At 46.1% G+C, this 13,619-nt stretch overlaps 1 protein-coding gene across 1 annotated transcript in view; it reads right to left on the bottom strand.

Annotated features, from left to right (window-relative positions):
* LOC120990939 (protein unc-13 homolog A-like) overlaps nt 1-13,619 on the bottom strand; it is a 2,175,961-nt gene that overhangs the window by 1,531,782 nt on the left and 630,560 nt on the right. Inside the window, exon 11 of the mRNA XM_040419831.1 lies at nt 10,368-10,446. Within this exon, the coding sequence (XP_040275765.1) occupies nt 10,368-10,446 (79 nt within the window). The remainder of the gene's footprint in view (nt 1-10,367; nt 10,447-13,619) is intronic.

Here is a 13,619-nt window from a genome sequence, read left to right as displayed (position 1 = left end):
AAATCCTACATCAGGGACTTGGGTGTGCTTGTGTCACCCCTACTAATACCAGTCCACCTGTAATCCATACAGTGAAAAGCCATAAAGTATTCCAGTGAGGGAATTTTTTTTTTATTTAAAAAAGGCCAAGTTAGTTTATCTGGCGTTCAATATACTAGATACAGTTAGGCCTGCGTTTCATACATCTGGAATTAGCAAACTAATGTGCTGGGGTTGGGAAAACATATATGTACCCATACTAGAATCTGTCAAAGAAAGCGGTACTCACATATAACAGTCATTCCATCTGTAATAAATACAGTCAAAAGACTGAAAGTATTCCAGTGAGGGAATTTTTTTTATTTAAAAAAGGCCAAGTTAGTTTATCTGGCGTTCAATATACTAGATACAGTTAGGCCTGCGTTTCATACATCTGGAATTAGCAAACTAATTTGCTGGGGTTGGGAAAACATATGTACCCATACTAGAATCTGTCAAAGAAAGCGGTACTCACATATAACAGTCATTCCATCTGTAATCCATACAGTCAAAAGACTGAAAGTATTCCAGTGAGGGGATTTTTTTTATTTAAAAAAGGCCAAGTTAGTTTATCTGGCGTTCAATATACTAGATACAGTTAGGCCTGCGTTTCATACATCTGGAATTAGCAAACTAATGTGCTGGGGTTGGGAAAACATATATGTACCCATACTAGAATCTGTCAAAGAAAGCGGTACTCACATATAACAGTCATTCCATCTGTAATCCATACAGTCAAAAGACTGAAAGTATTCCAGTGAGGGGATTTTTTTTATTTAAAAAAGGCCAAGTTAGTTTATCTGGCGTTCAATATACTAGATACAGTTAGGCCTGCGTTTCATACATCTGGAATTAGCAAACTAATGTGCTGGGGTTGGGAAAACATATATGTACCCATACTAGAATCTGTCAAAGAAAGCGGTACTCACATATAACAGTCATTCCATCTGTAATCCATACAGTCAAAAGACTGAAAGTATTCCAGTGAGGGAATTTTTTTTTTATTTAAAAAAGGCCAAGTTAGTTTATCTGGCGTTCAATATACTAGATACAGTTAGGCCTGCGTTTCATACATCTGGAATTAGCAAACTAATGTGCTGGGGTTGGGAAAACATATATGTACCCATACTAGAATCTGTCAAAGAAAGCGGTACTCACATATAACAGTCATTCCATCTGTAATCCATACAGTCAAAAGACTGAAAGTATTCCAGTGAGGGGATTTTGCTTATAAAAAATAATATATTTCATTGTGGTGCGAGTTGAATCGCAACAATGAAGAAAAATACTATTAAGGGACGAGGACGCGGTCGTGGTGGTGTCCGTGGAGCCTCTGTTGCTGGTAGAGGACGTGGCCGTTCGGCCCCAGGCGCACACAGTAGGGAACGAACTCCCTCAACTAGCCGGCATAATGTACCGCAATATCTCGTGGGGCCCAATGCCGCTCTTAGGATGGTAAGGCCTGAGCAGGTACAGGCATTAATCGATTGGGTGGCCGACAGTGCTTCCAGCACGTTCACCACATGGTCTTCCACCCAGTCTTCTGCGGAAAGCGCACAGGTGGCACCTGAAAACCAAGCCCATCAGTCTGTCACATCACCCCCAAGCATATCAGGGAAACGGTCTGAGCCACAAGTTATGCAGCAGTCTCTTCTTCTGTTTGAAGACTCTGCTTCCAGGGTTTCCCAGGGGCGTCCACCTAGCCCTTCCCCAGTGGAGGAAGACATACCATGCACTGACGCACAACCACTTATGTCTCCAGATGAAGAGGACATGGGAATACCACCACAGCAGAGTCACCGACTCTCTGATGATGACGAAACACAGGTGCCCACTGCCGCGTCTTTTTGCAGTGTGCAGACTGAACAGGAGGAGGTCAGGGAGGGAGACTGGGTGGAAGACGATGCAGAGGACGATGAGGTCTTAGACCCCACATGGACTGAAGGTCGTGGCGATGACTTTCACAGTTCAGAGGAAGAGGTAGTGGTGAGACCGAGACAACAGCGAAGCCAAAGAGGGAGCAGGGGGCCAAAGCAGACGAGCCGCCGCCCCCAGAGTTCGCCTGCTACTGGACATCGCCAACAGGGACCCAGCCCCACAAAGGCAGCTTCAAAGAGTTCCCTGGCATGGCACTTCTTTAAACAATGTCCTACCGACAAGACCCGAGTGACTTGCACGCTCTGCCATCAGAGCCTGAGGCGAGGCATTAACGTTCTGAACCTCAGCACAACCTGCATGACCAGGCATCTACATGCAAAGCATGAACTGCAGTGGGGTATACACCTTAAAAACCAGGCACTCGCTGAGGCTCCCCCTGCTCCCTCTACCGCTGCTGCCTCGGCTTCCGCCTCGAAAGGAATGTTGCCACCTGCCGAGCAGCAAACAGAGGATGTGCCACCGACACCACCACCACCGCCACCGTCAACTAGCGTCTCCACTATATCACACAGCAGCGTTCAGCTCTCAATATCTCAAACCTTAGAGAGGAAGCGCAAATTCCCCCCGAGTCACCCTCGAGCCCTTGGCCTGAACGCCAGCATTTTTAAACTGCTGGCCTTTGAAATGCTGTCATTCCGGCTGGTGGACACAGACAGCTTCAAACAGCTGATGGCCATGGCTGTCCCGCAGTATGTGGTTCCCAGCCGCCACTACTTCTCCAAGACAGCCGTGCCTTCCCTGCACATGCAAGTGTCCGATAAAATCAAGTGTGCACTGCGCAACGCCATTTGTGGCAAGGTCCACCTAACCACAGATACGTGGACCAGTAAGCACGGCCAGGGACGCTATATCTCACTAACTGCACACTGGATGAATGTAGTGGCGGCTGGGCCCCCGGCGGACAGTTCCTTGGCGCACGTCCTTCCGCCCCCTAGGATCGCAGGGCATCATTCTCTGCCTCCTGTAGCCTCCTCCTCCTACTCGGCTTCCTCCTCCACTGCTTCCACCAGCTCATCCGGTCAGCCACACACCTTCACCACCAACTTCAGCACAGCCCGGGGTAAACGTCAGCAGGCCATTCTGAAACTCATATGTTTGGGGGACAGGCCCCACAGCGCAAAGGAGTTGTGGCGGGGTATTGAACAACAGACCGACGAGTGGTTTCTGCCGGTGGGCCTCAAGCCAGGCCTGGTGGTATGCGATAATGGGCGAAATCTCGTGGCAGCTCTGGGACTAGCCGGTTTGACGCACATCCCTTGCCTGGCGCATGTGCTGAACTTGGTGGTGCAGCGGTTCATTCACCACTACCCCAACATGTCAGAGCTGCTGCATAAAGTGCGGGCCGTCTGTGCGCGCTTCCGCCGTTCACATCCTGCCGCTGCTCGCCTGTCTGCGCTACAGCGGAACTTCGGCCTTCCCGCTCACCGCCTCATATGCGACGTGCCCACCCGGTGGAACTCCACCTTGCACATGCTGGAGAGACTGTGCGAGCAGCAGCAGGCCATAGTGGAGTTTCAGCTGCAGCACGCTCGCGTCAGTCGTACTGCCGAACAGCACCACTTCACCACCAATGATTGGGCCTCCATGCGAGACCTGTGTGCCCTGCTGCGCTGTTTCGAGTACTCCACCAACATGGCCAGTGGCGATGACACTGTTATCAGCGTTACAATACCACTTCTATGTCTCCTTGAGAAAACACTTAGGGCAATGATGTTAGAGGAGGTGGCCCAGGTGGAGGAGGAGGAGGAGGATGAGGGCTCGTTTCTAACACTTTCGGGCCAGTCTGTTCGAAGTGGCTCAGAGGGAGGTTTGTTTAAGCAGCAGAGGACAGGTTCACAAGTCGCCAGCCAAGGCACTGTACTGGAGGACGAGGAGGATGAGGAGGAGGAGGTGGAGGGGGACGAGGATGACGCAAGTTCACAGCGGGGTGGCAGCCCAGGCCCATCACTGGTGCGTGGCTGGGGGGATACGTGGACGATGACGATACGCCTCCCACAGAGGACAGCTTGTCCTTACCCATGGGTAGCCTGGCCCACATGAGCGAATATATGCTCCAATGCCTGCGCAACGACAGCAGAGTTGCCCAGAGTTACCCTGCTGGATCCCCGGTATAAAGACAATGTGCCCACTTTAATTCCTGAACTGGAGCGCGACCGTAAGATGCGCGAGTACAAGCGCACGCTGATAGAGGCGCTCTTGAGAGCATTCCCACATGTCACAGGGGAACAGGTGGAAGGTGAAGGCAGAGGAGCGGCAAGAGGTCGCCAACGCAGCTGTGTCACGGCCAGCTCATCTGAGGGCAGGGTTAGCATGGCAGAAATGTGGAAAAGTTTTGTCTCCACGCCACAGCTATCTGCACCGACACCTGATACGGAACGTGTTAGCAGGAGGCAGCATTTCACTAACATGGTTGAACAGTATGTCTGCACACCCCTCCACATCCTGACGGATGGTTCGGCCCCATTCAACTACTGGGTTTCGAAATTGTCCACGTGGCCAGAGTTAGCATGTTATGCCTTGGAGGTGCTTTCCTGCCCGGCGGCCAGCGTTTTATCTGAACGCGTATTCAGCACGGCAGGGGGCGTCATTACTGACAAGCGCAGCCGCCTGTCCACAGCCAACGTGGACAAGCTGACCTTCATAAAGATGAACCAGGTATGGATCCCACAGGACCTGTCCCTCCCTTGTGCAGAGTAGTCCTTATTAACTGCCTAAAACATGTCTTGTTGTGCTACGGGCCACTTCTTTATTTGATACAAATTTTATGAAACCCACAGTTGAATGAAACTCTTCTCTGTCTGGGCGCCGGGGCCTAACCAGATGAAAGTGGCCGGTTAAACTAACGGGTGACATGAAGCCATAACCTCTGCCATGCTACCTCTGTCTTCTGTCTGGGTGCTGAGGCCTAAGTCAAATAAAGCGGTCTTCTGCTGTGCTGGGGGATATGAAGCTAATCTCTGACCTCTCTCCTCTGTCTGGGTCCAAAGGCCTAAATCACTGAAAGAGGCCTTCTCCTGTGGTGTGTGATATGATGCCAGAATATGTGCTGTGGGGTCTCTCTCCTCTTCCTGGGTGCAGGGGTCAAATAAACTAAATTGTGGCCTACTCCTGTGGTGGTTGATATGATGCCTGATTCTCTGATGTGGAACCTCTCTCCTCTGTTTGGGTGAAGGGGTCAAAGTAACTAAATGGTGGCTTCTCCTGTGGTGGCTGATATGATGCCAGAATATGTGCTGTGGGGCCTCTCTCCTCTTCCTGTGTGCAGGGGTCAAAGTAACTCAATCGTGGCTTCTCCTGTGGTGGCTGATATGATGCCAGAATATGTGCTGTGGGGCCTCTCTCCTCTTCCTGGGTGCAGGGGTCAAAGTAACTCAATGGTGGCTTCTCCTGTGGTGGCTGATATGATGCCAGAATATGTGCTGTGGTGCCTCTCTCCTCTTCCTGGGTGCAGGGGTCAAAGTAACTAAATGGTGGCTTCTCCTGTGGTGGCTGATATGATGCCAGAATATGTGCTGTGGTGCCTCTCTCCTCTTCCTGGGTGCAGGGGTCAAAGTAACTAAATGGTGGCTTCTCCTGTGGTGCCTGATTCTCTGCTGTGAAACCTCTCTCCTCCATCTGGGTGTAGGGGTCAAAGTCTTTCAAAGTCGCCTTCTCCTGTGCTGATTGATATGAAGCTGATGGTTGTGCCATCTGACATGGTTGCCGGGGTCCCATTAAATTGTGGCCTACTCCTGTGGTGGCTGATATGATGCCAGAATATGTGCTGTGGGGCCTCTCTCCTCTTCCTGGGTGCAGGGGTCAAATAAACTAAATTGTGGCCTACTCCTGTGGTGGTTGATATGATGCCTGATTCTCTGATGTGGAACCTCTCTCCTCTGTTTGGGTGAAGGGGTAAAAGTAACTAAATGGTGGCTTCTCCTGTGGTGGCTGATATGATGCCAGAATATGTGCTGTGGTGCCTCTCTCCTCTTCCTGGGTGCGGGGGTCAAAGTAACTCAATGGTGGCTTCTCCTGTGGTGGCTGATATGATGCCAGAATATGTGCTGTGGTGCCTCTCTCCTCTTCCTGGGTGCGGGGGTCAAAGTAACTCAATGGTGGCTTCTCCTGTGGTGGCTGATATGATGCCAGAATATGTGCTGTGGTGCCTCTCTCCTCTTCCTGGGTGCGGGGGTCAAAGTAACTCAATGGTGGCTTCTCCTGTGGTGGCTGATATGATGCCAGAATATGTGCTGTGGTGCCTCTCTCCTCTTCCTGGGTGCAGGGGTCAAAGTAACTAAATGGTGGCTTCTCCTGTGGTGGTTGATATGATGCCTGATTCTCTGCTGTGAAACCTCTCTCCTCCATCTGGGTGTAGGGGTCAAAGTCTTTCAAAGTCGCCTTCTCCTGTGCTGATTGATATAAAGCTGATGGTTGTGCCATCTGACATGGTTGCCAGGGTCTGATTCAATGGGGGCCTACTCCTGTGGTGGGTGATCTAAATGCCTGATTCTCTGCTGTGAAACCTCTCTCCTCCGTCTGGGTGTAGGGGTCAAAGTCTTTCAAAGTCGCCTTCTCCTGTGCTGATTGATATGAAGCTGATGGTTGTGCCATCTGACATGGTTGCCGGGGTCCCATTAAATTGGGGCCTACTCCTGTGGTGGGTGATCTAAATGCCTGATTCTCTGCTTTGAAACCTCTCTCCTCCGTCCGGGTGTAGGGGTCAAAGTCTGTCAAAGTCGCCTTCTCCTGTGCTGATTGATATAAAGCTTATGCTTGTGCCATCTGACATGGTTGCCGGGGTCTGATTCAATGGTGGCCTACTCCTGTGGTGGGTGATCTAAATGCCTGATTCTCTGCTGTGTAACCTCTCTCCTCCGTCTGGGTGTAGGGGTCAAAGTAACTAAATGGTGGCCTACTCCTGTGGTGGGTGATATGATGCCTGGTTCTCTGCTGTGGGACCTCTCTCCTTTGTCTGGGTGCTGTGGTCAAAATAATAGTAAGTGACCTTCTCCATTGGTGGGTGACTTGAAGCCTGATTCTGTGCTATGGGACCTCACTCCAATTAATATTGTTTAATTTTTATTTATTTTATGTTAACTCATCATTTCCCTATCTACATTTGTTTGCAGGGGATTTAACTACATTTTGCTGCCTTTTGCAGCCCTCTAGCCCTTTCCGGGTGTGTTTTACAGCCTTTTTAGTGCCCAAAAGTTCGGGTCCCCATTGACTTCTATGTGGTTCGGGTTCGGGATGAAGTTCGGGTCGAGTTCGGATCCCGAACCCGAACATTTTTCGAAAGTTCGGCCGAACTCGTCGAACCCGAACATCCAGGTGTTCGCTCAACTCTAATCACATTTTATGACCAATTTGTGCAGAAATCCATATAATTCCAAAGGGTTCACATACTTTTTCTTGCAATTGTATATGTTTATACAGCTAAACCTGCCAATAACCTTAATACAGTTTCTATGTTTGTGTGTTAAAGACAAAAGCAGAGTTATTTACAGTGACTTCATGTTTGGATGTCATAAAACTGTTATATATTGTGTTCACAGAAGCAGAAAACATAATATGCCTTTAAGATTCATTATATAATGTAAGGTAACCTTAATGACAGAGCAGAAACAACAGAAAGCATAGAGTTATACTGTTGTTGCTGGGCAGGAGTCTTGACTAATCACAGCCAGCCTCACACACAGCCTGTGTGGGAAATCCCCCTAGGATCTTTACACCAGCGGAGAGACGCTGAACAGACATTCACTCCACTAAGAGCTGTGTTTTATGGAAGCAGAGAGCCTAAAATAGGTATTTAAAACAGTTATATAATGTTCCTACTGTTAATATAGTGATTAGAACTGTATACTGAACCAGTTATATGTGTGTTTACAGTTCCACCAACTGCAAACTACAAAGTTCACAATCCAAATTCAAATTCCATATTGCAATCCAAATTGCATACAACCATACCAAATCATACTCAACCAATCTGCAAATAGTTACTGCTAACTACATATTGAAAATTGCGACCAAATTCAGCAAGTGAACTATTAGTTAGACCTCAGATATACCTCTCAGGGAGATCATTAAGTGCTTAAATAACTTAAAGTGAGAGTACAGATACTGAAGAGAGAAATATATCCACCATTTTATGTTGAATGACAAGATTGAAAAGTTTAACCACCATCTTATGCATACCACCATTTTATGAATCTTTATGCAACACGTGTTTTGTACATGGACTATGTGCTGTGGAGGCGGCAGTGTTATTTGAAGAAGAGTTGAAGTTAATAAAGAAGTTATTTCAAGCATTTGGTGTGCTCTTTAAACCTACTGTTTCAATAGAACGGTGCTAGAGGAATTACAGAGTAACAGACAGTCTGGTTAAACTAAAAGTCAGAGATATCAGATTTCTTCTAATGCCACAGCGCAAAAGGCACTTCATAGTGCTGCACCTGCCACAGTGATGCACACCTTAGTGAAAATATAAGGAGCTTTTTGCCATGCCAAAGAGAAATGTCACAATCCTATATTGACAAGGTTGGATAGCAAATCCGAGGAAGTGCTGATGGACCAGACAGAATGGGATGTGGAAATAAGCATCCTAATTTGACCTTCTGCATATAAATAATCATTAACCTCAGTAACTCCATCCAGAAATTACACACTAGGACAAAGTAACTGAGGTGCTTCAGGTCCAGGAAGGGATAGTCAGACCTGTACTTCTTGAGGATCCCCAATGAGATCTGAGGAGTAACTCTGGAACCTTTCATCTGTAAAAAAAAAACAAGAGCTAATACTTTGGAGTGGAGAATCTACTGCCTGAAAGCCCTAGAGGGTTGACTTGTTGGAATGGTCTCGGGACACAAAAAAAACCTAAATTTTGCATATAAATATGTCTGAGTTGTGTCCGATTTAAATGTCCTGAAAGAGGAGATTTCTGCCAGTAAAGCAAGCCTGATTGGGGTGATGAGTGCTGACCTTCAGGTAGCAGGAACCAGTTTTCAAGGGATAAGAGCATGGCTGTTTCCTTTCTATGCCCTGTTGAGCCAGTTTTCATGCAAAAAAGGTAACAGAATAAATTACCAAAAAATAAAAACTGTGGACCAATTTCTTGGAAGGACCTGAGTGCAAATGTTTATTCTGGGGCAAATGTGAATTCTTGTCTCCAGTAGCCTTAGTAATATTATAGCCCGATGGTCGAACAGGAGGTGGGAGTCAATGAAAGAATGCTTGGAAACCAAATCAGCTGCCCAAGCTTTCAGCCAAAGAGCTCAGTGAATTCTCACTTCAATAGTTGTTAAGCCCTCTAGCAGTGTGCCTGTGACTAGAGACGCTTCACAAAGGTGCTTCCCTCAATAAGAATATTAATGGGACAGCAGGTTCAGAGTGTGTGTGGGCAGGCTAAAGATGGTGTCTCAGAGCCAGGCAGACAGAACAAAGGGGATAAGATTCACTGCATTGAAATTTAGAGTTGTGTCTATTGCAAGAAAATGTGGCTAATGAAAATGAACAGTACATCTTTTTCTGTCAATTGCTAGCCAATGAGGACAATGGGAGAGCCTGAGAATGGAGAAAAAAGGAAAAGTACTTGCTTCATTGAAGCCAGGGCCTCAAGTTGTATCCGTGGTCTAACTGAAGAAAGAGAAGAGAAGACCCCCTCCCTTCCCAAGGAAAGAAAGAGAGAAAGACATCTAATGGAAGAGGAGAGGAGGGAGCTTGGGAGGTGGCTAAGAGGACAACATTTCTCCACAATTGTCTGTGTCTCCAAATGACACAAGCAAGAAATATACCCTGTCCACATGGATCTGTATAATCAGCTTTAATATCATTTAAATATTATGAAGAAGGACAAAAGCAAAATCCATTAGGATCTGAGCTGTGTTCTTCACATGGTAGTTTTATCTTTAAAGCAAGTGTATTTTGCGTTGCTTTGATAAATGCTTCTTACTTTACAGTATATAGTGGCATCATATACAATACTGTTTATGATATCCAGATATTCTTTGTGATTCCATCATTGTTTAATCACGACCAATATACCATATATATATAGTAATAAGTCACTCATTCCTGACCTACCTGTGATGGATATCCTTGGCCTCTGTCAGTGGGACTGAGTGATGTTTAAGATGAGGGGGTGAACAGGGAGGGGGTGAACAGAGGGAGCCATTCTGAATGGAAAAATCATAAAATGACAAAAAAATAAAAAGGAAATAAAACATGAATAACATACAATGGCAATCAGAAAGGGCAACATAAAAGGTGATGAGTACTATATGCAATATTGAACTTAAAAATTCTGAGTTCTTCTGGGTGAACATCAAACCTTTTTGACAGCTTAACCACTGTTTAAGTTATTCAAAAAAAATGGCTATTCCAGAAGACACAAATTAATATTTATGACTCGTAGCACTTTGTGTCGACAAACATACCTCTTGTAGCTGCATCCGCACTTTGTTGAATGCCCTAAGCCAGTTTGATTTAGCTCTTGAAATGCCGGAGGTCTCATCCCTGTAACACAATAAAATGAAATAAAAAAATACATAAATATATATCTTATACATTCATCTTATGTTGAACTAGTCTTTAATATTGAGGAGACCCCTCTTGGGCTTGGCATATTGGTTGACACCTGAGAGTAGCATGTGTTGGTACCCGTACTGATGTGTGGGGATCGGTCCAGGTTTTTCCCTGGGTCGGAGGGTGTTGTTTTCGTGATAGAGAGCATCCCCTTCTTGTGACCCGACTTTTTCATATAAGCCCTAAATATTGACTCTCTATGAGTCTTAGTTTGACTAGTTACCAATATTAAATATGGCGCTTTGTTTTCATTGACGGTGTGGATATGATTTAGTCCACTGCTCCCCTCTCGTTTTCCTGATCATGTTTTAATACACTACACTTTGCACTATATATTTATTACATTGATCAGTTATGTATGCATGGGATCACTGTTTATATGAAATTTATCTATGATATATTGGGATAAGGTATATATTACAGTTTTTTAATTGGATCATGTCACTGTGTTTATGAATGAATTTTTATGTACATTCTAGTTTTTTCACAAATATTGTATGGTTTAATATGATGGAATTATGGAATTTGTATTTTAATAACTTAATGAGCAATTATGAAGTGTAATCAGGAAATTTATTTGTTTGGTATTGCTGGGTATATATATATATATATATATATATATATATCTCACTTTGCTTTCGTTCTTTGCTTGAAAAAGGCTCCGAAACGTCACTGTACCACATGGGGAATAAAGTTTTTATTTTATTTTTTGGATTTCTGGAGTGCTGTCCTACTTTCGTCTATATATATATATATATATATATATATATATATATATATATATATATATATATAGTTGCAAGAAAAAGTACTGTATTTTTCGACCTATAAGACGCACCGGCCCATAAGACGCACCTAGGTTTTTGGGGAGGAAAATAATATTTTTAACAAAAAGGTGTGCTGTGTGTTTGGTGGGTTTGGAACTAATGGTGGTCTGTGGATGGCACTATTACTGGAGATCTGTGGATGACGGACACTGTTATGGGGGGGATCTGTGGATGACGGACACTGCTATGAGGGGATCTGTGGATGACGGACACTGTTATGGGGGGGATCTGTGGATGAGAGACACTGTTATGAGGGGATCTGTGGATGACTGACACTGTTATGGGGATATCTGTGGATGACTGACACTGTTATGGGGGGATCTGTGGATGACTGACACTGTTATGGGGGGATCTGTGGATGACTGACACTGGTATGGGGGGATCTGTGGCTTGCACTGTTACAGGGGGGATCTGTGGACGGCACTGTTACAGGGGGGATCTGTGGACGGCACTGTTACAGGGGGGATCTGTGGATGGCACTGTTACAGGGGGATCTGTGGATGGCACTGTTACAGGGGGGATCTGTGGGTGGCACTGTTACAGGGGGATCTGTGGATGGCACTGTTACAGGGGGGATCTGTGGATGGCACTGTTACAGGGGGGATCTGTGGATGGCACTGTTACAGGGGGGATCTGTGGATGGCACTGTTACGGGGGGATCTGTGGATGGCACTGTTACAGGGGGATCTGTGGGTGGCACTGTTACAGGGGGGATCTGTGGGTGGCACTGTTATATATGTGCCATCCACAGACCCCCCCACCCCATAACAGTGCCATCCACAGACCCCCCCAGCCCATAACTGTGCCATCCACAGATGTCCCCCATAAAAATGTCATCCACAGATCACCCCCCCCCCCCCCCGCCGCTCCGGTATACTAATATAAGATGTCTAATTCAATTAATAGTTATTAAACATGCCACCCAACTCCTATTAGTACCTTACATCCTAACCGCTTCTGTACAATGCCGGCAGGCAGGCCAGTCGGCCAGCGCGTCCCTCACTGACGTCACTTGCCTGCGCTGCCTGCTTCATTCATAAAGTAGGCGGCGCAGGCACGTGACATCAGGGAGTTACACTGCCGCCCGGCCTGCCTGCCTGCATTCTACAGAAGCTGTTAGGATGTAAGGTACTATTAGGAGTGAGGGGACATGTTTAATAACTATTAATTGAATAAGACATCTTATATTAGTATACCGGAGCGGCGGGGCTATACTACACTGACTGCACCGCCCCGCCGCTACTGCCGGCCCCCAGCTCCTCCTCCCAGTCCCTCCCCGAGTCCCCGCTCGCTTGTACATCGCAGCTTGCGATGTAAAACTGCAAACATTCGCCCCATAAGACGCAGGGGCATTTTCCCCCCATTTTGTGGGGGGAGAAAAAGTGTATCTTATGGGGCGAAAAATACGGTATGTGAATTATATGGATTTCTACACAAATTGGTCATAAAATGTGATCTGATCTTCATCTAAGTCACAACAATAGACAATCACAGTCTGCTTAAACTAATAACACACAAATAATTAAATGTCTTTATTGAACACACCATGTAAACATTCACAGTGTAGGTGGAAAAAGTTTGTGAACCCCTAGACTAATGACATCTCCAAGAGCTAATTGTAGTGAGGTGTAAGCCAACTGGAGTCCAATCAATGAGATGAGATTGGAGGTGTTGGTTACAGCTGCCCTGCCCTATAAAAAACACACACCAGTTCTAGGTTTGCTTTTCACAAGAAGTATTGCCTGATGTGAATGATGCCTCGCACAAAAGAGCTCTCAGAGGACCTACGATTAAGAATTGTTGACTTGCATAAACTGGAAAGGGTTATAAAAGTATCTCCAAAAGCCTTGCTGTTCATCAGTCCACGGTAAGACAAATTGTCTATAAATGGAGAAAGTTCAGCACTGCTGCTACTCTCCCAAGGAGTGGCCGTCCTGTAAAGATGACTGCAAGAGCACAGCACAGACTGCTCAATGAGGTGAAGAAGAATCCTAGAATGTCAGCTAAAGACTTACAAAAGTCTCTGGCATATGCTAACATCCCTGTTAGCGAATCTATGATACGTAAAACACTAAACAAGATTGGATTTCATGGGAGGATACCACAGAGGAAGCCACTGCTGTCCAAAAAAAACATTGCTGCACGTTTACAGTTTGCACAAGAGCACCTGGATGTTCCACAGCAGTACTGGCAAAATCTTCTGTGGACAGATGAAACCAAGGTTGAGTTGTTTGGAAGAAACACACAACAATATGTGTGGAGAAAAAGAGGAACAGC

This window comes from Bufo bufo, chromosome 2, assembly GCF_905171765.1.
Source record: "Bufo bufo chromosome 2, aBufBuf1.1, whole genome shotgun sequence".
NCBI classification, from domain to species: Eukaryota; Metazoa; Chordata; class Amphibia; order Anura; family Bufonidae; genus Bufo; species Bufo bufo.
The sequence above is the reverse complement of the archived record's forward strand: the minus strand, read 5'-3'. Positions and strand labels throughout refer to the sequence as shown.